The following is a 24,556-nucleotide window of genomic DNA, read 5'->3' on the forward strand; positions in this document are numbered from 1 at the left end:
GTGTGTGTAAAATAAGGTATAGGGGCTTGGTATGACCTGAAAGAGCAAAAGAAGGGGAAACCAATGGATCAGGTGGACCTTGTATATTTGGAGTGTCAGGCAAAAGATAGTTTGGATGCCATCTTCGTGAGGAATGATCTGGAAATGGTTAGGAAAAACTCCCCAAAAGGGCAGAGCATTCAAAAACATAAACAGGATACTTCACTGAGCAGTCAGCTCACATCAAGCAGAAGGGGAAGTGTGGCTGTAAAAGAAGGCTGAGCTTAGGAGGCAAAGGCAATAAGAATAAGACTTTATTTATATTCCGCCCTATCTCCCTGAGGGGACTGAAGATGCAGAGTTCAATCTTTAAAGTTTCAAAAAGGTTTGTTTAAAAATACAAGAACTACATTTTTTGATAGAAAAGAATTGGGTCTGAATTTTTCTCGAACTCCATCTCTTCAGAGGCTTAAACAAGAGGAAGAGCTCCAAACACTACATCTCTTCAAACACACAAAGCAGAGAGAGGTCCTCTTGCAAAGGTAGAAGACACAGAGGTTTTAAACAAAGGCATGCAACCTGAAAAGTATTTGTTTTACATCACTAATCAGGATGAGAGCACAAAGAGAGAGAGAGAGCAAATAGAATGTCCAAGTGACATTCAGGAGTCGAGGCGAGGGGGGGGGGAGTGGCATTCCCTCAGCCTCTTCTAAAGCTAACTGTTCCTTATTGAGGACTGTAGACTTGGGCAGTGTGGAGTTAAATTCCAACAGAAATGTAGGCATCTAGATATGTTTATATTGGATGACAGATGACTAAGGGATAGGGTTAGAGAACAAGCAGGGTCACACTCCCCCTGTCCAGTTCCCTGCGGAGGTCATCCACCAAGGTACTGTGCCCAGGCCTGAAGCCAGACTGCGAACGATTCAGAAAATCATTGTCATTGAGGAATCCCTGATGCTGCAAGGCAACCACCCACTCCAGGACCTTGCCCAGAAAAGGAAGGTTGGAAATTGGTCTGTAGTTGTTACATATAGTCGGGTCCAGGGAAGTCTTCTTTAATAGAGGTCTTACCACTGGCCCGGTGAAGCATTTATTATTGCAACAAACCATTCCAACAAGCTGACTGCCATTCCAATCTGGCTGCCATATTTTGAAGTAACTGGAGTTTCCAACTTGGCACAGAGGGAGCCCAGTGTGCAATGCCTTGAAGAAGCCCAATCTTAAACTTATCAGCCATAGCACTGATGTCGAGCACCCCCCCCCCCCAAATAATGGATAGTGACTTATAGTTCTGCAAAGGGCAAAGGCACCAGACTACACAACAAGGGGGCCCCACTAGCCGAGGGGCCCCCATAGAGGTCGTGGTGGGAAGGAGGAGATGCGGAAAAAGGAGACCTCAAATTTGGCCTAATTCGGATCGCTTATCCATATTAACAACCCCCAACCGGTCTCCTAAGGTAAATTGGTGTAACCAGGTGAGCGGGCCCTCTGGCTTGAAGGTGGTGTTGTTGAACGCCAGATCTGTCAACGGAAAAACGACCTGTATCCAGGATCTAATCCTGGAGGAGCGGGCAGATCTGGCGTGCATCACGGAGACCTGGTTGGATGAAGCTGGGGGCGTAAAACTCTCCCAGCTTTGCCCTCCAGGGTTCTCCATGCAACACCAACCAAGAGCCGGAGGACGGGGAGGCGGGGTCGCAGTAGTCTATAGAGATTCCATCCATCTGACCAGGAGTCCCATCCCGCAGACCACAAATTTTGAATGCGTCCACCTGAGGGTGGGTGACCAGGACAGAATAGGGATTCTGTTAGTGTACCGTCCACCTCGCTGCACTACAGTCTCCCTACCTGAGCTAGCGGGGGTGGTCTCGAGCCTGGCGGTGGAGTCCCAACGGCTTCTTGTGCTGGGGGACTTCAACATCCATGCCGAGGCGACCCTCACAGGAGCGGCTCAGGACTTCATGTCTGCCATGGCAACCATGGGGCTGTCCCAACGAATAACTGGCCCCACCCACTGCGCTGGACACACATTGGACTTGGTCTTCTGCCAGGGATGGGAGCAGGGTGGCGGTGTGGAGGAGTTGTCTATCTCTCCGTTGCCATGGACCGACCACTTCCTGATCAGATTTAGGCTCACTGCGCCCCCTAACCTCCGCAAAGGTGGAGGACCCATTAAGATGGTCCGCCCCAGGAGGCTTATGGATCCGAATGGATTCCTGACGGCTCTTGGGGATTTTCCCGCCACCTCGGTAGGTGACCATGTCGAGGCCTTGGTCGCTCTCTGGAATGGGGAGATGACCAGGGCTATTGACAGGATCGCTCCGGAACGTCCCCTCTCAAGTAACCGAGCTAAACCAGCTCCTTGGTTTACTGAGGAGCTGGCAGCGATGAAGCGAAGGAAGAGGGAACTAGAGAGCGTGTGGCGCTCGGACCCAAGCGAGCCAAATCGAGCACAGTTTGTGTCCTTTCTAAGGGCATATGCTGCGGCAATAAAAGCCGCAAAGAAATCTTTCTTTGCGGCTACTATTGCGTCTGCAAAAAACCGTCCGGCGGAGCTGTTTCGGATTGTCAGAGGCCTTTTAACTCCCCCTACCTCAGGTGGGAGCCCTGACAATTCGGCCACGCTCTGTGAAGCATTTGCTCAGTTCTTTGCAGACAAAGTCGCTTTGATCCACTCTGGGCTGGACACCACATTAAATGCAGTCTCTGTGGATGTGACACAAGCACCTGCTTGTCCTATTTTGATGGATTCTTTTCAGTTTGTGAAGCCTGAGGATGTGGACAAGATACTTGGAGGAATGAGGCCCACCACGTCCATCCTAGAACCCTGCCCATCCTGGCTTCTGAAGGAGGCCAGAGGGGGATTGGCCGAGTGGGTAACGGTGGTGGTTAATGCCTCCCTTCGGGAAGGCAAGATTCCAGCGAGCCTAAAACAGGCTATTATAAAGCCGCTGTTGAAGAAACCATCATTGGACCCCACCAAATTCGACAACTTTCGGCCCGTTTCCAATCTTCCCTTCTTGGGCAAAGTCATGGAAAGCGTGGTGGCCTCACAACTCCAGGTATTCTTGAGAGACACGGATTATCTGGATTCGGCACAGTCTGGTTTCAGACCGGGACATGGTACCGAGACGGTCTTGGTCGCCTTAGTGGATGATCTGCGCCGGGAGCTAGACAGGGGGAGTGTGTCCCTGTTGGTGCTCCTGGACCTCTCAGCGGCCTTCGATACCGTCGACCACGGTATTCTTCTGGGGCGCCTTGCAGAGATGGGTCTCGGGGGCACTGCTTTGCAGTGGCTCCGGTCATTTCTGGAGGGTCGTACCCAGAAGGTGTTATTGGGGGACTCCTGTTCAACACCACAGCCTTTGACCTGTGGGGTTCCTCAGGGTTCTATCCTGTCCCCCATGCTGTTTAACATCTACATGAAGCCGCTGGGTGAGATCATCCGGAGTTTCGGGGTGCGGTGTCATCTGTACGCAGATGATGTCCAACTCTGTCACTCCTTCCCACCTGCTACTAAGGAGGCTGTCGAAGTCCTGAACCAGTGCCTGGCCGCTGTAATGGTCTGGATGAGGGCGAACAAACTGAAATTAAATCCAGACAAGACAGAGGTACTCCTGGTCAGTCGCAAGGCCGAGCAGGGTATAGGGTTACAGCCTGTGCTGGACGGGGTCGCACTCCCCTTGAAGGTGCAGGTTCGCAGCTTGGGTGTGACCCTGGATTCGTCGCTGAGCCTGGATCCCCAGGTTTCAGCGGTGACCAGGGGAGCATTTGCACAGCTTAGGCTCGTGCGCCAGCTGCGCCCGTATCTTGGGAAGTCTGACTTGGCCACGGTGGTACACGCTTTGGTCACATCCCGCCTGGATTACTGCAACGCTCTCTACGTGGGGCTGCCCTTGAAGACAGCCCGGAAGCTCCAGCTAGTCCAGCGCGCGGCAGCCATGTTGTTAACAGGAGCAGGGCGCAGGGAGCATACAACGCCCCTGCTGTCCCAGCTCCACTGGCTGCCGATTTGCTACCGGGCCCAATTTAAGGTGCTGGTGTTATCCTACAAAGCCCTAAACGGTTCCGGCCCAAAATACCTTGCAGACCGCATCTCGGCCTACGAGCCCACGAGGACCTTGAGATCATCTGGGGAGGCCCTTCTCTCGATCCCGCCTGCCTCACAGGCACGTCTGGTGGGGACGAGAGAGCGGGCCTTCTCGGTGGTGGCCCCCCGGCTGTGGAACTCCCTCCCTGCTGAAGTTAGACAGGCGCCCTCCCTTTTGGCCTTTCGTAAGGGCCTGAAAACATGGCTTTTCGAGATGGCCTTCAACTGAGTGCTATGTTATTGGAAATGACGACCGGAATGGACTACGACTATGAGAATGATTATGTCCCCATGATATGACGAAGCGGATTTTTAGTATAAGTAGATGTTTGTAGTAGTAGAATGTTGGTTACTGTCTTGATTTATTGTAAATTGTCTTTTTCTATGTTGTTGTACACCGCCACGAATCGCCCTAGGGCTGAGAGCGGCGGTTAATAAGTGCAAGTAATAAATAAATAAATAAATAAATAAATAATTAAGTCTTGGTCACATTGCCAAGACACTGACAACAACAAGGACCCCACGAGGCTTTTGGGAAATGGCTGGATCTTGGGACTTCTGCCCTTTGTGAGAGTTGTAGTTCCCCCAAGGACCAAGTGATGGATCATGTTATCTATCAACTCAGCGCCCATCCGCTGACTTCTACCATGAGAAATAACTCTTTGCTGCCTGACTTGGATTGCAAGCCATCTCCGTTTCCACAAACCTTCCCCAGGGGCATGGGATTTCCAGTTCTTTTAATAAATCAATATTGTAATAAAATAATAAAGATGTGGGGTGGGAAGGGAAATTTTATATGAACTTTGTATAAAAAATTATTGTATGAAATGTAGTTTGTTTCCCCCTTTCCCCCTTGACTTTTGCCCTACTAAAAGTGACCAGGAAATATGGAAATGCCTGAGGGAGACCCCCTGCCTCCCTCGGAACTCATTTTTGATTGACTCATAAGGCATGGACAAAATAGCCATTTGAGATACCGGACATTTGTGATTGATTTACAAGGGGCAGCGTTGACCCCCTGAGGTCTGCTGCCCACCCTGTTGTCATTCTCAACCGAAACTCATAATGGACAGGAAAGTCTTTGTTTACAGAGATTGTATCTTGCCGGCAAGAAACAAAGACAATCATCACAGCCAGCAAATCTGTAATCCCATCATTTCCCCCATTGTCCGCAGTTGTCCCGCCTTGCCTGCTTCTGATTCGCCCATCCTTAGAAGCAAGGAAAGCCTGCTGATTGGCCCTCCAGAGGCAGAGGGTGGGCGGGGGATTTGAACTGTTTTCCTTTGTATTTTCTCTATAAAATGCCTGTAAAATTCTGTAGCAGTATGCTTGTGGTGGAATGATTCCCACTTGCATCCGATCTCAGCTGAATCGCTAATAAACACCTCGATGCCCCTTCTTCGCTTTGGCAAGGGTCTCATTTCAATTATTAATATTAAATAAAATTGCTGGAATCAGGCTTCTCTGAAGGCTTGCCAAGGTAGCGTTCCCTCTTTGGTGGGAACTAAGGGTCATCTCTCCTTGGAGTTGACCCTCCTAAAGTCTAGTTTGGCTTCAGCACTGCCATCTTAGGGTCTTTCAAGATGATAACTTGCTGCCTTTTAACACTGAAATATATTCCCTCAGAGAGTTTGACTGTAGCACTTTAAATAATGTATGCAAATAAATGCGTATACTTATTTGAAATATTGTAGAAAAATGTTTTTTTAGTATCAATCTGATACTAAGAATTTGGGCAGATTTCGTTGGCAAAAATTTCACATGTGGCAAAAACAGCATTTTCTATGCAGAAATTACTATATTTATGCAGAAATACTCATTCGTGTGTGGAAAAACAGCCTGGAGTTGAGACCTGATCACAAGTCTCAGTAGATGTCTATGGACTGGAAGTCCCTCATCCTGATTTCCTCCTCATGAAGAAGTGAGAATAAAGCTCTTATTCTGATTGCCAGGTGGAAATGCATAGGTGCCTTTTTTGGCCCGAGACAAGAGTGCATTGGTGAGGAAGTAGCCATGTACAGTTACATAATTCAGTCTGTGCAATACTCAAAAGTGGAAATAAGACTCTCAGACCAGAAGTATTTCTCCTCTTCCTCTGTGACCTATGTTATCCCTATAGATGTGCTAAACCTTTTGGGAGAGACAATAATGAAGAAGCAGACATTCTAGCATTTGACTGGTGCTCTTTGTTCCTTGTGTAGGGGCAGTCAGAGAAACATAATATTAATTTTAAAATGCAATTCAGAATTAGAATTAAAATATAAAGATTTAACATATCTGATTTCTCCTGAAAGCAGAACAAGCTGTCTCCCCCCGGAAAGTTTCCACAGAACATTTTTATTGATTTCTCCGCTTGGTACAAAAGCTGTGTTTCAACTGCTGGATCTAATTATATGGGTACATTTCAACATTCTTTTATTTTCTCCCATCAGAGGCTCGCCTGGTGAATGGCCCAAATCCCTGCTCTGGGCGGGTAGAGCTCTTGCATAACCAAGAGTGGGGAACCGTGTGTGATACCAGCTGGGACATATATGATGCTCAGGTTGTATGCAAAGAGCTGGGCTGTGGCAATGCCCTCAAAGCATTCAGAGGAGCTCATCATGGCCAAGGATCTGGTCCCATCTGGCTGGAGGGACTGAACTGTACGGGGAAAGAGGCATCCCTGAGGGAGTGTCCCCGAAGCCCATGGGGAGAGCACCACTGCAACCACAGCCAGGATGCCAGCGTGGAGTGCACAGGTAGGTTCCTAGCAAAGGATGCAGGAGAAGAGGGCGTGAAAAGAGACAACGACAGAGGCAGAGTGCCAAGGGGTTTTGCAGCACTTTGGAAATTGACTCTAAGAAAGAAGTAGGTGTCAGAAGCTTGTGTAGACGAAGGTCTACTTCCTCAGATACCTGAAGTTAAGTGTCGAGAAACAGATCTTGGTAGCTATGAATAAGCACTGGCCACATTTCCAGACCCACATGCCTCTAGTCTCCACCCTAAGCAAACAACCAAATCCTCCACTTATAAACATGCTTCCTGATACAATTGCATATGTTCAGTTCCAGAAGACAGGAATGTCAAACTAATAGAATTATAACTCCTGATCCACTAGAGTACTCATCATATGTTTTGGTTTTTTAAAAAAAGTATCAACAAGACAAGACTTGGGACTAATCTATTACAGAATTGCAGAACTGCATTGATGGTCACTTATAGCTGCCAACTGGGACCACTTTGATAATCAATTCTTCTAAACTATTCGGGACAATAATACTATTTTCTCAAGGGCTCTTAGTGGCAGAGATTTACACACCTTCAATCAGCTTCCCAATCTGAAATGTTTTCTTAACTACTGAGAGGACACACAACACAGAGAGGGAGATGGGACCCTGCCAACCTAGATGCCAAATCTGCCCACTCAGGAAATGACATCATAGGACCTGATCACCACACCCACAATTTTGGAGGTGCTCTCACTTAAACATAGAATCATAGAATCATAGAGTCGGAAGAGGCCTTGTGGTCCATCCAGTACAAGCCCTTTCTGCCAAGAAGCAGGAAAATCACATTCAAAGCACTCCTGAGAGATGGCCATGCAGCCTCTGCTTAAAAGCCTCCAAAGAAGGAGCCTCCACCACTTGCCTTTTAATTCTGTTGTAGAGTTCAGGGTTATTCTTAGTAATTCAGATACCATCAGGTAGGAAAGCATAGTTCTTTTTTATTTCCCATTTCAGTAAAAGAGTAAGACCTCTGCAATACCTTCAAGGACACAAAACACATGGCAACACCTGGCATGACTATTTCAATACATGATTGTTTACAACCATTTAAAGACCAAGCCACTCAAAATGTTAATCTGTATAAATGATTCTTATCTTCAGCCAGATATGAAGAATGATAAACCTCCATATTTTTATATCCAGGTAGATATCAGGAACAATAAGTAAGTTTTTCTTCCTACAGCTTTCAGGCATTCAGCAACTTTCCTTTTAAAAATGAATTGTCCCATCTGTGTGACCTCTTGGGGAGATCGTTCACTCTTCTTTCTCACCAATTGGAGACCTTGAGTAAGAAAATTAATCACCTCTTTAAAGGAATTGCCTTTATCTTGGCTGATAAGTTTAATACTGATTTCTTCAAGGCATTGCACATTGGGCTCCCTCTGTGCCAAGTTCGGAAACTCCAGTTACTTCAAAATATGGCAGTCAGATTGGTTACAGGAACATTTAGGGGCCCTTCCACACAGCCATATAATCTAGAATATCATAGAATCATAGAATCACAGAGTTGGAAGAGACCTCATGGGCCATCCAGTCCAACCCACTGCCAAGAAGCAGGAATATTGCATTCAAATCACCCCTGACAAATGGCCATCCAGCCTCTGCTTAAAAGCTTCCAAAGAAGGAGCCTCCACCACACTCCGGGGCAGAGAGTTCCACTGCTGAACGGCTCTCACAGTCAGGAAGTTCTTCCTCATGTTCAGATGGAATCTCCTCTCTTGTAGTTTGAAGCCATTGTTCCATTGCATCCTAGTCTCCAAGGAAGCAGAAAACAAGCTTGCTCCCTCCTCCCTGTGGCTTCCTCCCACATATTTATACATGGCTATCATATCTCCTCTCAGCCTTCTGTTCTTCAGGCTAAACATGCCCACCTCCTTAACCTGCTCCTCATAGGGCTTGTTCTCCAGACCCTTGATCATTTTAGTTGCCCTCCTCTGGACACATTCCAGCTTGTCAATATCTCTCTTGAATTGTGGTGCCCAGAATTGGACACAATATTCCAGGTGTGGTCTAACCAAAGCGGAATAGAGGGGTGGCATGACTTCCCTAGATCTAGACACTATGTGCCTATTGATGCAGGCCAAAATCCCATTGGCTTTTTTTGCTGCCACATCACATTGTTGGCTCATGTTTAACTTGTTGTCCATGAGGACTCCAAGATCTTTTTCACACTTACTGCTCTCAAGCCAGGCATTGTCCCCCATTTTGTATCTTTGCATTTCGTTTTTCCTGCCAAAGTGGAGTATCTTGCATTTGTCACTGTTAAACTTCGTTTTGTTAGTTTTGGCCCATCTCTCTAATCTGTCAAGATCGTTTTGAATCCTGCTCCTGTCCTCTGGAGTATTGGCTATCCCTCCCAATTTGGTGTCATCTGCAAACTTGATGATCATGCCTTCTAGCCCTTCATCTAAGTCATTAATAAAGATGTTGAACAGGACCGGGCCCAGGACGGAACCCTGCGGCACTCCACTCGTCACTTCTTTCCAGGATGAAGAGGAAGTCTTGGTGAGAATCACCCTCTGGGTTCGTCCATTTAACCAATTCCAGATCCACCTCACCGTAGTTTTGCCTAGCCCACTTTGGACTAGTTTCCTTGCCAGCAGGTCATGGGGGACCTTGTCGAAGGCCTTACTGAAATCCAGGTACGCTACATCCACGGCATTCCCTGCATCTACCCAGCTTGTAGCTCTATCGAAAAAAGAGATCAGATTAGTCTGGCATGACTTGTTTTTGATAAATCCATGTTGACTATTAGCGATGACCACATTTGTTTCTAAGTGTTTGCAGACCACTTCCTTAACAATCTTTTCCAGAATCTTGCCTGGTATCGACGTGAGGCTGACCGGATGGTAATTGTTTGGGTCATCCTTTTTTCCCTTCTTGAAGATTGGGACCACATTGGCTCTCCTCCAATTTGCTGGAACTTCTCCTGTTCTCCAAGAACTCTCAAAGATGATTGCCAATGGTTCCGAATTGACTTCCGCTAGTTCCTTCAGTACTCTTGGGTGTAGTTGATCTGGCCCTGGGGACTTGAACTCATTTAGAGTGGCCAGGTATTCCTGGACGACTTGTTTTCCAATTTGGGGTTGGATGTCCTCTAATCCCTCATCCACTCCATCTTGCTGAGGTTGAAGACTCTCTTTTTGTGAGAAGACCGAGGCAAAGAAGGCATTAAGTAGTTGTACCTTTTCCCTACCCCCTGTCAGCATTGCCCCATCTTCTCCTCAAAGAGGCCCTATCGCCTCCTTGTGTTTCCTTTTTCTACTGACATAAGAAAAGAAGCCCTTTTTATTGTTTTTAATGTCCCTGGCAAGCCTGAGCTCGTTTTGTGCTTTAGCCTTGTGGACCTTTTCCCTACAGGTGTTGGCTATTTGTTTGAATTCTTCTTTGGTTATTTCTCCCTTTTTCCACTTCTTGTGCATGTCTCTTTTGTGTCTTAGCACAGTTAGAAGTTCTTTGTACATCCATTCTGGCTTCTTTGCACTTGTCCTATTTTTTCTTTTTGTTGACACAGTTTGCAATTGTGCCTTGAGTATTTCACTCTTGAGAAATTCCCATCCATCCGTAACTCTCTTATCTTTTAGTATCTGTGTCCATGAAATGCTGCTCAGCATTTCCTTCATTTTTTGGAAATCGGCTCTTCTAAAGTCCAAAATGCGGATTTGACTTGTCTTCGTTTCAGCCTTCCTTTGTACCTCAAATTGCAGGAGCACATGGTCACTTGCCCCTAAGGATCATACCACTTCAACCGCATCGATTAGGTCCTCCGCATTTGTTAGGATGAGAGTTCTTGGAGAACGGGAGAAGTTCCAGCAGATTGGAGGAGGGCCAATGTGGTCCCAATCTTCAAGAAGGGAAAAAAGGATGACCCAAACAACTACCGTCCAGTCAGCCTCACGTCGATACCGGGCAAGATTCTGGAAAAGATTGTTAAGGAAGCGGTCTGCAAACACTTAGAAACAAATGCAGTCATCGCTAATAGTCAACATGGATTTATCAAAAACAAGTCATGCCAGACTAATCTGATCTCTTTCTTCGATAGAGCTACAAGCTGGGTAGATGCGGGGAATGCCGTGGATGTAGTGTACCTGGATTTCAGTAAGGCCTTCGACAAGGTCCCCCATGACCTTCTGGCAAGGAAACTAGTCCAATGTGGGCTAGGCAAAACTACGGTGAGGTGGATCTGTAATTGGTTAAGTGGACGAACACAGAGAGTGCTCACTAATGCTTCCTCTTCATCTTGGAAAGAAGTGACAAGTGGAGTGCCGCAGGGTTCCGTCCTGGGCCCGGTCCTGTTTAACATCTTTATTAATGACTTAGATGAAGGGCTAGAAGGCATGATCATCAAGTTTGCAGACGACACCAAATTGAGAGGGATAGCCAATAGTCCAGAGGACAGGAGCAGAATTCAAAACGATCTTGACAGATTAGAGAGATGGGCCAAAACTAACAAAATGAAGTTCAACAGTGACAAATGCAAGATACTCCACTTTGGCAGGAAAAATGAAATGCAAAGATACAGAATGGGTGATGCCTGGCTCGAGAGCAGTACGTGTGAAAAAGATCTTGGAGTCCTCGTGGACAACAAGTTAAACATGAGCCAACAATGTGATGTGGCGGCAAAAAAAGCCAATGGGATTTTGGCCTGCATCAATAGGAGCATAGTGTCTAGATCTAAGGAAGTAATGCTACCCCTCTATTCTGCTTTGGTTAGACCACATCTGGAATATTGTGTCCATTTCTGGGCACCACAATTCAAGAGAGATATTGACAAGCTGGAATGTGTCCAGAGGAGGGCGACTAAAATGATCAAGGGTCTGGAGAACAAGCCCTATGAGGAGCGGCTTAGGGAACTGGGCATGTTTAGCCTGAAGAAGAGAAGGCTGAGAGGAGATATGATAGCCATGTAAATATGTGAGAGGAAGCCACAGGGAGGAGGGAACAAGCTTGTTTTCTGCTTCCTTGGAGACTAGGATGCAATGGAACAATGGCTTCAAACTACAAGAGAGGAGATTCCATCTGAACATGAGGAAGAACTTCCTGACTGTGAGAGCCGTTTAGCAGTGGAACTCTCTGCCCCGGAGTGTGGTGGAGGCTCCTTCTTTGGAAGCTTTTAAGCAGAGGCTGGATGGCCATTTGTCAGGGGTGATTTGAATGCAATATTCCTGCTTCTTGGCAGGGGGTTGGACTGGATGGCCCATGAGGTCTCTTCCAACTCTGTGATTCTATGATTCTATGAAGAGTAGCCAACCCCCTTGTTGCCTCTTCTACCTTCTGGACCATGAAATTGTCTGCAAGGCAAGTGAGGAATTTGTTGGACCTTGTACTCTTGGCCGAGTTTGTTTTCCAGCAAATATCCGGATAGTTGAAATCGCCCATGACTACTACATCTCTTCTCTGTGCCTGTTTGGTCAACTGTTGGCAGAAGACTTCATCTAGTTCTTCCTCCTGGCTTGGAGGTCTGTAGTAGACGCCTACAACGAGATCTTTTTGAGTCCCAGTTCCCTTGATTCTTATCCAGATGCTTTCAAGCTGGTTTCCCGGATTGCTGTCTTGAATCTCTTCTGCAGCATAAGAGTTTTTGACATATAAGGCTACTCTGCCTCCTCTTCCCTTTGTTCGGTTTCTGTGAAAGAGGTTATAGCCCTCGATGTCTACATTCCAGCGATAGGAATCATCACACCAGGTTTCAGTGATGCCTATGATATCATATTTGTGGTGTTGTACTAAAAGTTGGAGTTCATCTTGTTTATTTCCCATGCTCTGTGCATTAGTGTAAAGACATGTGAGCCCCTGAGATTTTCCCCTGAGCTGTTTAATTGGGATTATAGTTCTTTTGGTACTTGGTCCTCGTTGTGTTTGCGCAGCCCTCCGTTTAGGCTTCTGGCGATTCCCTGACATTGTGGGTAAAGTAGTGTTCGCAAGGCTGTTGTCCCCCTCCCCCGGTGGACCTAGTTTAAAGTGCGCCTAATGAGATTTGCGAGTCTGTGAGCAAAAAGGTGTTTTCCTACTTGTGTGAGATGTACCCCATCCCTTGCCAGTTAGGCCATCGTCCTGGAAAAGCAGGCCATGGTCGAGGAAGCCAAAGCGTTCCTCCTGACACCATTTTCTAAGCCAGTCATTGACCTGTACTATTTTCCTAGCCCTTGTAGGACCGTGTCTTACAACTGGGAGGAGGGATGAAAAGACCACCTGTACATTAGATTGTTTTAGCTTTTTTCCAAGAGCTCGAAAATCATTTATGATCTTTTGAAAAGTATGCCTAGCAGTATCATTGGTTCCTACATGAATCAACATGAGGGGAGCACAGTGATGGGGCTTGAGGAGCGTGGTGAGCCTCTGAGTGATATGGTGTATTTTTGCCCCCAGTAGGCAGCATATTTCTTGAGCCATCCCATCTGGTCGAAATGATGGCTTCCGTTCCCCTAAGGAAGGAGTCGCCTACTACCAAGACCTGTTTACTTTCAGGATTGACAGGGTCCCTTTTGTGCAATGTAGTGTGTAGGTCCCCAGAAAAGTGATCCTGTTGATGTGAATTTTGTAGGTGTAAAGCAAACAGGGGCAGCTCAGGATTCCATGGTTGCCATGACGACCATGGGGCTATCACAAGTTATATCCGGACCCACTCATCAGGCTGGACATACACTCGACTTGTTTTTGTGGCGGACGGCGGATTGGTCAGAGTGGAAGAGCAAAACATCTTTCCATTGTCATGGTCTGATCATCATCTGGTTAGCGTTAGACTCACTGCGCACTCAAACCTTTGCAGGGATGGAGGATCAACTAAGATGATCCGCCCCAGGAGACTGATGAATCCGGAAGGATTCCTGAGGAATCTTGGGGCTCTTCCTGCCGTGGAGCCTGGCGATCATGTTGACACCCTGGTTGACTGCTATAATAGTGAGATGGCCAGGGTGATAGACTGGATTGCTCCCAAATGCCCCCTATCATTGCGCAGAGACACACCGTCTCCTTGGTTTACTGGGGAGTTGGCAGTGATGAAGCGCACGAGAAGGAGGCTAGAGTGCAAATGGAGGAAATCTCAGGATGTATCTGACCAAGCACGGGCTATGGCCTCACTTAGGGCCTATTCTGCGACCTTCATGACTGCCCGTATAGCGTCTCCATCTAATAGATCTTCGGAGTTGTTTCGGGTCGTTGGAGAACTTCTTCACCCTCCTGAGGTGGAGGAGACATTCGATGACCCGAGAACTCGGTGCTGCGAATTTGTGCAGCACTTTGCAGACAAAGTTGCTCAGATACGTCTTGAGCTGGACTCCAGTTTGTTCGCAGTTCCAAGAGAGGTGACCGAGGCATCTGCTTGTCCGGTTTGGGATTCCTTCCGGCTTGTTCGTTCTGAGGACGTGGAGGTGGCCCTTGGGGCAGTGAGAGCCACCACATTGGCTCTGGACCCTTGCCCGTCTTGGCTAATTAAATCGGCCAAGAATGGTCTGATTGATTGGTTTATGTTAATCATCAACACATTGTTAGAGCAAAGAATTTTTCCATCAGGTATAAAACAGGCGGTGGTTAAACCACTCCTGAAAAAGACTTCCCTTGATTCCACAATCTTAAATAACTATAGACCAATCTCAAACTTCCCTTTTCTGGGCAAGGTGTTGGAGCGGGTGGTTGCTGCTCAGCTCCAGGGCTTCCTTGATGACATCAATTACCTGAAACAGTCACAGTCTGGCTTCAGGCCTGGCCATGGCACCGAGACGGCTTTGGTCGCCTTGGTGGATGATCTCCGCAGAGAGCTGGACAGGGGGAGTGTGACCCTGTTGGTTCTCTTGGACATCTCAGCGGCTTTCAATACCATCGAACATGGTATCCTTCTGGGACGCCTCTGTGGGATGGGCCTTGGAGGCACGGCTCTGTTGTGGCTCCGGTCCTTCCTGGAGGGTCGATCCCAGATGGTGAAGCTGGGAGACGCTTGCTCGGACCCCTGGCCTTTGACCTGTGGCGTCCCGCAAGGCTCCATTTTGTCTCCAATGCTTTTTAACATCTGCATGAAACCGCTGGGCAGATGACACAGAACTCTACAACTCTTTTCCATCTAACTCCAAGGAAGCCCCTCGTGTGCTAGACGAGTGCCTGACCACTGTGCCTGTCTGGATGAGGACGAACAAGCTGAAGATTAATCCCGACAAGACAGAGGTCCTCCTGGTCGATCGTAAACCAGACCAGGGTATAGGGTAGCAACCTGTGCTAGACGGGTTGCACTCCCCCTGAAGTCACGGGTCCACAGTCTGGGGTCCTCCTGGATTCTTCACTTACATTTGAGGCTCAGGCATTGGTGATGGCCGGGAGGGCCTTCGCACAATTAAGACCCGTGCACCAACTGTGACCGTACCTCAGGAAGGTGGATCTGGCCAAGGTGGTCCACGCCTTAGTCATCTTTAGACTGGATTACTGCAATGCACTTTAAATGGGGCTGCCCTTGAAAACAGCCCGGAAATTTCAGATGATCCAACGAGAGGCAGCCAGGTTGTTAACCGGGGCTCCTTACAGAGAGAGGTCATCCCTCCTGTTTAAGGAGCTCCACTGGCTGCCTTTCATCTCCCGGACCCAATTCAAGGTGCAGGTTCTTACCTACAAAGCCCTGAACGGTTTGGGACCCGCCTACCTGCGTGACCGCATCTCTGTATACAAACCCACACAATCTCTTCGATCATCGGGCGAGGTCCTGCTCTCAATCCCACCAGCATCGCAGGCGCGATTGGTGGGGGCGAGAGAGAGGGCCTTTTCGGTGGTGGCCCCTTGACTCTGGAACTCACTCCCTAAAGACATCAGACAGGCTCCAACCTTGGCAGTCTTCAGGAGGAACTTGAAGACATGGCTGTTCCAGTGTGCCTTCCCGGAATAATGTTCCCATAGCACTTTGTCCTCCAAAGCACTTTACATTTTTTAAGTCTGCTCGTATGCCCTTCCATAAACACCAGTATCATTTTCCGTCCGTGTCCCAGCATATCTCCAATTTTAACTTTACATTAGGCCTCCTCTCTGTTTTTAATTATGTGTTGTTGTTTTTTGATAATGTTGTTTATTTTATTTTTTATGTTTTTAATTGCTTGTATTGTTGTTTTATTGCTTGTATTGTTGTGTTTGGGCTTGGCCTCATGTAAGCCGCACCGAGTCCCTTGGGGAGATGGTAGCGAGGTACAAATAAAGTTAATAATAAATAATAATAATAATAATAATCTACAAAGAAAGGGAACTACACAACCTTTCTACAAAAGGTGCACAATTTTCCCAGAAAACCATCTAATTTTCTGGAAACCATTGCTGTTCAGAAAATGCTCACTTCTAGCCTAGAAACATCTGCTAGTTTCCATGAGCTTTCCCAGTTGCCAGTTGAGCATCCTCACCTGAAAATGACCTGTCTAAATTTTCTATTTTTTTTTGTTTATTTAGAGAGTTTTTAGCCCGCTCTTCAACCACAAAGGCACACATAGCAGCTTACCATCTACATAAGATAAATTATTTTTTTTATCGTGTCAGGAGCAAACCAAACCGTCGTATTGCATTTTTTTAACAAACAAATAAACAAAACCCAAAGTTTGCAAGCTTGGTAGTTATTAGATGTCCTTTGAGAGTGATTGTTCTTTGGCAGCTGACATGCCTTCAATGTTGATTGAGATTATTGTCATGGTTGGTCCTGAAAAGGTCTGTTGGTTGTTTTGCTTGCTTGTTTGCATGCTGCAAGTCACTTCTGGTCACTTCTGGAGTGAGAGAACCAGCTGTCTATGAAGACATTGCCCAGGGGATGCCTAGATGTCTTGCAATCCTGTGGGGCTTCTCTCATTTCCCCCATAAGATAAATTAGATGTGATACATAAGACAGTGTCCCACTTGTCTGCATTAGAGATGGGAAAGGCAGGGGGAAGCCAGCTGAGGGAAGGAGGGAAAACCAGCTGAGAATAAATGATACATGATGCTTGAGAAGAACATTGGGGTGTCCTGGGAGGATGCAGATCTAGATATCACTTTTCTTATTATTATTATTGGTGGCATGAATCCCTGTTACTACATTTACCCCTCAGCTTACCATATGCCACAGCTTGTGTTTGATCCATGAACTGCTGCTGTACGGCTTTAGCAAGGGACACTACCCTCATCTCCTGAATGTCCCTGTGTGAGAAATAATTCTCTGCCTGAAAGGGAAAGGGACATCAGAAAGAAACTGGGAGGGGGAGAAATAATATTGGCTTTTCCTTTTTCAGGTTGGATCAGGCTGGCCAACGGTTCAAGCCGCTGTTCTGGGACAGTCGAGGTGCTCCACAAGCAGCAATGGAAAGCCATATCCATATGTGATAAAAACTGGCATGTGTATGAAAACCATGTTGTCTGCAGGGAAATGGGCTGTAGAGCGATCTCATGGGACCCAAATATACTTCCATTTTACTCTCTAGGCAGTAACAAGAGGCCATCTATAGACTCCTGTAAATGGACAGCAAATGAACTTTCTGAATGTGACCTGACAAATTTCGAACAGGAAAGCTGCAGTAATGGAAGAGCAGTTAAGTGTTCAGGTAATGGTTGGTGAACTGGTTGGATAGTCAGACTAGGACAGGAGGAGACCAGGGTTCAAATACCAGCTTGGTGACCAGGTGGAAGCAAAACTTTTAAGTCTTAAAGGAAAGAAATGGCAAACTCCTTCTGAACAAATGACACATAGAAAACACTTGGTTTGTACTTGTGCCTTCCAGTCGCCTCTCAATTTATGGCCACCTCCTGAATGTCATATAGGTCTCTCTAAGGCAAAGAGGACAAATTGCCTATTTTTTCCAGTGAAATATATCTGGCAATTGTTGATAGTCTCCCATTCAAGTACCAACCAGGATGGACACTGCTGAGCCATAAAAAATGAAAAGGGTATCTGGTGGCTTTAGGCTATTTAGGTCTCATGTTCGGGCTGCCATAAAAAATGTAAAGGTTCCCAATAAGTCATCATAGGGGAAGGGGTGGGGGCAAAGTCATTCAGAGAAATAAAGATGACAAGCACGCAGAGTCAACACTGAAGGACTTTTTGTCACTTGGGGACCTTTTCTGAAACACCAAACCTCCATGAACAGGATTCAGCCAGATGTTTTCAGAGGAGAAAGATATCCAGAGGAGCAAAGAGAAGGTGTTTGAGTAAACTATTTGTTTTTCTTTTTGAATTAATAATATTATGATGGAAGCAGGAAAAGAGAATAACTATTTAATTTAAGGCAAGACCTCCTGCTTATTCTTCCCTTCTGAGGTGACATCCCCTCTCTTAAGACATTTGTGAAAGGCCATGTTGACCTTCAACCACCTATTGGACAATGCCACTGTTTACAATTGTAAGGGAAGTCCATACGAAATAGTTGCCCCCTCCCATTGATTTCAGTGATCCAGTGGGGAGATTATTATGGAAGGGAAGATCCCCTCTGCACATGCACACTTAGGAAAAGGTTCATAAAACAAGAATGAAAGAAATGTAAAGTTTTAAAAGGAACCTTTCCTTCCCAGCAAAAAATTGGCATGGAAAGGATATAATTACTAGAGTAGTTACAAGTTGGAAAACAAACTGAATCATTGGGTTGCTGTGAATTTTCTTGGCTGTGTGGCCATGTTCCAGAAGCATTCTCTCCTGACGTTTCACCTGCATATACAGCTGGCACCCTCAGAGGTTGTGAGGTCTGTCATAAACTAGGCAAGTGGGATTTATATGTCTATGGAATGTCTGGGGTGGGAGAAAGAATTCTTGACTGTTTGAGGCAGGTGGTAATTGGCCACCTTGATTAACATTTATTGGCTTTGCAGCTTCAAGGTCTGGCTTCTTATTGCCTGGGGGAATCATTCATTGGGAGATTATTAGCTGGCCCAGATTTTTTCCTGTCTAGAATTCCCCTGGTTTTGAGTGTTGTTCTCTACTGTTCTCTACTGAATAATGTCGACCCAGAGGTTTCAAGAAATAGAATTTCCCCAACCCGATGGTCTCTGGCTACTCATGGCTCCAGCACTTCCTGGGGGTCTGGGTTGTTTTTGGAAGTTGGGAGCCCGGGCCTTCTGCCTACCCAGCCTAGGACACCCTCCCCTCCCCTCCCCGCATACCTTGTGCTCCTCTCTCTAAGCACATGGCCCCCTGAGGCTTATATAGCAAGTTCTCCCTGAAAGTACCTGGAAGCTTTGCCCAGTGGGTGATTTGCCTCTGGCTCTTCCTTGAGGCTGATTTCCCCATTAAATCCAACCATAAACTCAAGATCTTAACTCTGGATGGCCATCTGTCAGGGATGATTTGAATGCAATTTTCCTGCTTCTTGGTAGGATGGGGTTGGACTGGATGGCCCGTGAGGTCTCTTCCAACTCTATGGTACTATGATACTTTCTGCTTAGGTTTTGCTCAGCTGTGTTTATCAGTTCATAGAATCATAGAATCCTTGCGAGCGTCCACTCCAACTCCGGCCAAGAAGCAGGAAGCAGTTCAGTTCTATCTAGCTGGAGGGTTTTTTATTATGATTATTATCTTATATTCCAAGCTGGTTGTTATCATTGGAGAATCTTGCCTATGGAAATGGAAAGGAAGTTGAAGGAGAACAGAGATTCCTCTGCGAACCTCAATTCTAGAATCCAGTCCCACTCTAAGCTGTAACTCAGTTTCCCTCAGTTCACTGAAAGACCAAAGACAGAACTCTACAAATGGGAGGGAGAGGTCTCCAAATGAACATGTGTATTATTGGTTATGAATGGGGAGTGTCCAACAAATGAGTATTCCTGGGAGATAGGAGTTCTGCTGCAGGCCTTTGTGACACTTTTGCATTGATTTCACAATGGCCAGCTTATGTCTCACTAAGAGAGGTCCTATAACCAGGAAAGTATGTAAGAGAAATCATGGAATTGGCCTTCAAATCAATTAAAGCACCTTTTGTTCTTCCAAAACCAACAGGAACCAGATTGGTGAATGGCACAAACCGTTGCTCTGGCAGAGTTGAAGTGTATGACTATCTGAAATGGGTGTCGGTGTGTGATGTCAGGTGGGACCTGCGTGCTGCTCAAGTCGTGTGCAGAGAACTTAGCTGTGGAGCTGCCCTGTCAGCCCCAGGAGGATCGCTCTTTGGGAATGGAGAGGATTACAGAGACTTCCCTTATGCACCTAAATGTTTGGGAACAGAAGTTGCCCTTAACCAATGTATGTTTGATTTAAGATATCCATGTCACTCACGTGAATTGGCTGGTGTTGTGTGCTCAGGTAATTGTTGAAAATTAAAGTAAGATTGATTATTCACTCTGGACTTTTACATTTTATAGCAGATGAATCTAAAATTAACCCATCTTAAAAACTGGATATTCAAAAAAGAAATCCCAGTGGAAATGCCTAGTGCTAGGAAAGACTACGTATGGTGCTTGCTTTGTAAAGCAGCAAAGAGGGGAATGTCTTCCCTCTTGACCTTATAGACCTTTCTCCCACATCTCCACTTCTTCAATACAGTACATGTCCAATCTTTAGCATTACTGTAATAAAGCTTTATGAGCCTTATAACGGTTCTGGCCAAGCCTTTCTATCCGAACGCATCTCCCCCTATGAACCCACTAGGGATTTGAGATTGTTAGAGGAGGCCCTGCTCTCGATCCTGCCTGCTTCACAAGCATGTCTGGTGGGCACAAGAGACAGGGCCTTCTCTGTGGTGGCCCCTAGGCTGTGGAACTTCCTGCCCAAGGATATCAGATCAGCCCCTTCCCTCCTAAGCTTTCGAAAAAAACTGAAAACATGGCTCTTTGAGCAAGCTTTTGGAGCCTCAGCTTAATCAGATAAACCTGAATTGGAAAACGACCTAGGAATGGCTAAGACAACGGAACAGATGAGGACTGAATATGACAACATAGTTTTAAAAAAATTATTGTTCATTGTTTTGATGTTTTAGATATAATGTGATGTTTTATTTTTATTGATGTATGTATTTTATATATGGCATTAAATTGTGCCGGCTGTTTGCCGCCCTGAGTCGCCCTTGGGCTGATATGGGCGGGGTAGAAATGATATAAATAAATAAATAAATAAATAAGGAAAAGGATTTTATAGCTAAGAGGAAGAAAAACCAATTTACATACTATTAATAACCATGATCTGTAAATGGACCTTAACCTTAGTTGTATGTTATCTACCATGTAGAATCTCAACCAAGATTTTCTTATGTTTGTACTATTAACGTAATTTAAGATTAATCATTCATTCTGCAGTTTTGATCTAAATCTGCATTTATTTGCTTATTGGTTGCTCTACTCTTATGGCTTAAAGTAAGACATAGCATTGAGTAAGTAAGTCTAGACACACGTGCATAACATGTCTTCACAAATGTATTTATTATTTATTTACATTATTTCTATCCCACCCATTTCAGCCTGAAGGCGACTCATGGCGGTATATCCAACTAAATTAGGTAGAGATGATTTACACGTCCTTTTTCACTTTCTTAACATATTTATTGGGTACTTCACTGTGAGAGTATAAGCCTGTTCTCACCTGAAATACAATTGTAGACAGCTTGGGATCATATTTACACATAGGTGTTTTTAATTGCCAGTGTTGTGATTCCACTCAGTGGTGAGCAAGTTGTCACAAAGAGAGAATAATTTTACACAATCTCTTTTATGCCTGAGTTCTTGTTATGGGTTGTGCCATGAAATAACTGCTTTTGAGCATGCCCAAAGCAAAGGAAATACCTATGATATGCATAGGACAAAACCTGGGACTTTTAGCTGCCATGCAGACATCCAGTCCAATTATTCTTTCTAGTACAGAGGATCCAGTAATAATAATCATACTAAATTCTATTTTACCAGTTGGATCCAAAGTGGCAAGAACAATGGCAAGAATTCCTGCTAGTTACTCCCAACTGGAATAAATCTAGATTCTCTCTCCCTCTCTCTCTATATATATATAAAAAATCATTTACTATTTTTTTTAAGATCTCCGTTTAATGAATGGCACAAGTCCCTGCTCAGGGAGGGTTGAAGTCTTTCACAATGACACATGGGGGACCGTTTGTGACACTGGCTGGGATTTACAAGATGCCCAAGTGGTCTGCAGCCAGCTGGGCTGTGGCAATGCCTCCAAAGCATTGGGCGGAGCACACTATGGCCAAGGATCAGGCCCCATTTGGCTGGAGAGCATCAACTGTACAGGAGAAGAAGAATTCCTGAAGGAGTGCCAGAAGGGGAGCTGGGGAGAACACAGTTGCAGCCACAGCCAGGATGCCAGCGTGGAGTGTTCAGGTACATGCCTCTCACAAGTTATACTTACCGAAGACTGCATGGGGTTAATGTATCCTCAAAGCGAACATGGATAGGATGAGTCCTTATCTTCTTTTTCCATGTGAATGAATATTGAATCCAGACAAGACAGACGTCCTCCTGGTCAGTCAAAAGACTGAACAAGGCTTAGGGTCACAGCCTGTGCTGGATGGGGTTACACTCCCCCTGAAGGCACAGGTTCACAGTTTGGGAGTGATCTTGGAGCCATCACTGAAACCTGGGATCCCAGGTTTCAGTGGTGGTGAGGGGAGCTTTTGCACAATTAAAACTTGTGCACCAGCTGCGCCTGTACCTTGGGAAGTCTGACTTTGGCCACAGTGGTCGACACTCTGGTTACATCCTGTATAGGTTACTGCAACATGCTCTATATGGGATTGCCTCTGAAAACTGCTTGGAAGCTCCAACTGGTCCAGTGAGTGGCAGCCAGGTTGCTTACTGGAGCGGCATTCAGGGAGCATACAACTCCACTACTGAGCGCCATTCAAAGTGCTAACCTTAGTGTATAAAGCCCTAAACAGTTCTGGCTCAGGCTCTCTGTTCAAATGTATCTTCCCCTATGAACCAGCTTGGAGACTAAGATCATCTGGGAGGCCCTGCTCTTGGTCCCACCTGCCTCACAAGTATGGCTGGTGGGGATGAGAGACAAGGCCTTCTCAGTGGTGGTCCCTCGGTTGTGGAACTCCCTCCCTAACAACATCAGATAATCCCCCTCCCTACTAGCCTTCAGGAATAAAGTCAAAACCTGGCTCTGGGAACAGGCTTTCAAAAATTAGGGCAATGCAGTATTCCAAATATAGAATTATGTGCAATTTGACCTTGAAATGGCCTTAGACCTTGAAATTTGGATGGTGTGTTTTTAACTTTGAATGCATTTTAATCACATCTAATATGTTGTAATTTTAAACTAATTTTAGGTGAATGTGTTGTTTTAAGCCACTGTGTATGTGCCATTGTAAGCTGCCTTGAGTCCCCCACTGTGGTAGAGAAAGGCGGGGTATAAATATGGCAAATAAATAAATAATTGGTCCAAAGTGTTGTTTTGAGAGGGTTGAAGTTCCTGTAACCAGACATGGTTAACCATGTATTTACTTACTTTCTTACTTTGTTTTGTATTCCATCCTCTCCCCCTCACTGAGGGCTCACATCAGCCATGAAAGTTGGGATTTGAAAAATGCTCAAATTGTGTGCAAGGAATTTGATTGCAGAGAAGCATTGGCAGTCTCATGAGAAGCTCACTTTGGTGGAGAATGGCTCCATCTGGCTCTTTGATAAAAGAGCATTGTCTTTGAATATGTAAACATATTGTGTTCCAAGATTTAATCAAGTCAGCAATCTCAACAGTTAATTATTATCATGGTTCTTATCAGCAACTTTTAATTACAGTTCAGCAGTGTAGTTGTTTTCCAGGCCTCAAAATGTTACAATTGTGCCTTCAGCCCAATTAGGCCCCAATCATACTTTTTTCATACCATTTCATTCATATCAAATCTATTTAATTTCCACACACTATATTTTATGGCAATATAGCCCACAGCACATGATATTCATTAACTGTCTTCTGTCTGAGGGTCAAACATTGCTGCACTGCTTAGTTTCCCAGATGGGATATGATGCCTTTAGGGCAGTGGTTCTCAGCCTGTCACTCCCCAGATGTTTTGGCCTTCAACTTCCAGAAATCATAACAGCTGATAAACCTGGGGACCTACAGGTTGAGAAACACAGTTGTAGGGTATTGAGGCCTATGTGGTAATACATTGGACAAAGAAAATGAGGTAGGCACCACGTGCATTCTGTCCTTCATTCTTTGCAAATCTCTTTCTGAATTCATGTATAAAATGATACATCACATTCAGTCAAAATAGTCAATGCCTGTTGGAGGTTGCAGCAAGACATTGTTCTATGGAGTGTAGATTAGAAAAAAAAGACTCAAAATATGGTGGAAATGCCTTTCATATCCTCTAAAACAGGGGTTCTCAAAGTGTGCATGATATAATACATAAACATTTATTGAAGCTCCACCAGACACATTTGTTTCAAAAAGGGCCGCCCTGAGTCCCGCTTTGGGGGTGAGAAGAGAGGGGTACAAGTTTAATAAATAAATAAATAAATAGATTTTAGCTCCAGGGCCAGCAATGGAACATTGGAGGATGCATTCTGTCCTTCATGGCTTAAGTGCTGAACAAGTAATGTCATGATAGTTTAGTAGAATTTAGAGTTAGGATCGCAGGTAAGAGGATCCACGCCTGGCGAGCGTTTAAGCTAAACTGAATGAACCAGGACAGAGTAACCTCTCACCAGGATGAAGACAAGCTACAGTTATATTTTGACATGAGTTCCATATACTATATACACACATGGGGAGAGAAATAATATTAAAATGTACAAGGAATATAGAAAGTTGAAATGAAAGGATATATTTTATTAAATTGTTGAAACAATA

General features: G+C 45.5%; 1 protein-coding gene across 1 annotated transcript in view; it reads left to right on the forward strand.

Annotated features, from left to right (window-relative positions):
- Window positions 1-24,556, forward strand: part of LOC132765865 (deleted in malignant brain tumors 1 protein-like) — a 68,169-nt gene that overhangs the window by 36,543 nt on the left and 7,070 nt on the right. Inside the window, exons 9-11 of the mRNA XM_067463257.1 lie at window positions 6,505-6,810; window positions 19,751-20,053; window positions 21,772-22,077. Coding sequence (XP_067319358.1) covers window positions 6,505-6,810; window positions 19,751-20,053; window positions 21,772-22,077 — 915 coding nt within the window. The remainder of the gene's footprint in view (window positions 1-6,504; window positions 6,811-19,750; window positions 20,054-21,771; window positions 22,078-24,556) is intronic.

The sequence above is a fragment of the Anolis sagrei genome, chromosome 2 (genome assembly GCF_037176765.1).
Source record: "Anolis sagrei isolate rAnoSag1 chromosome 2, rAnoSag1.mat, whole genome shotgun sequence".
Taxonomy (NCBI): domain Eukaryota; kingdom Metazoa; phylum Chordata; class Lepidosauria; order Squamata; family Dactyloidae; genus Anolis; species Anolis sagrei.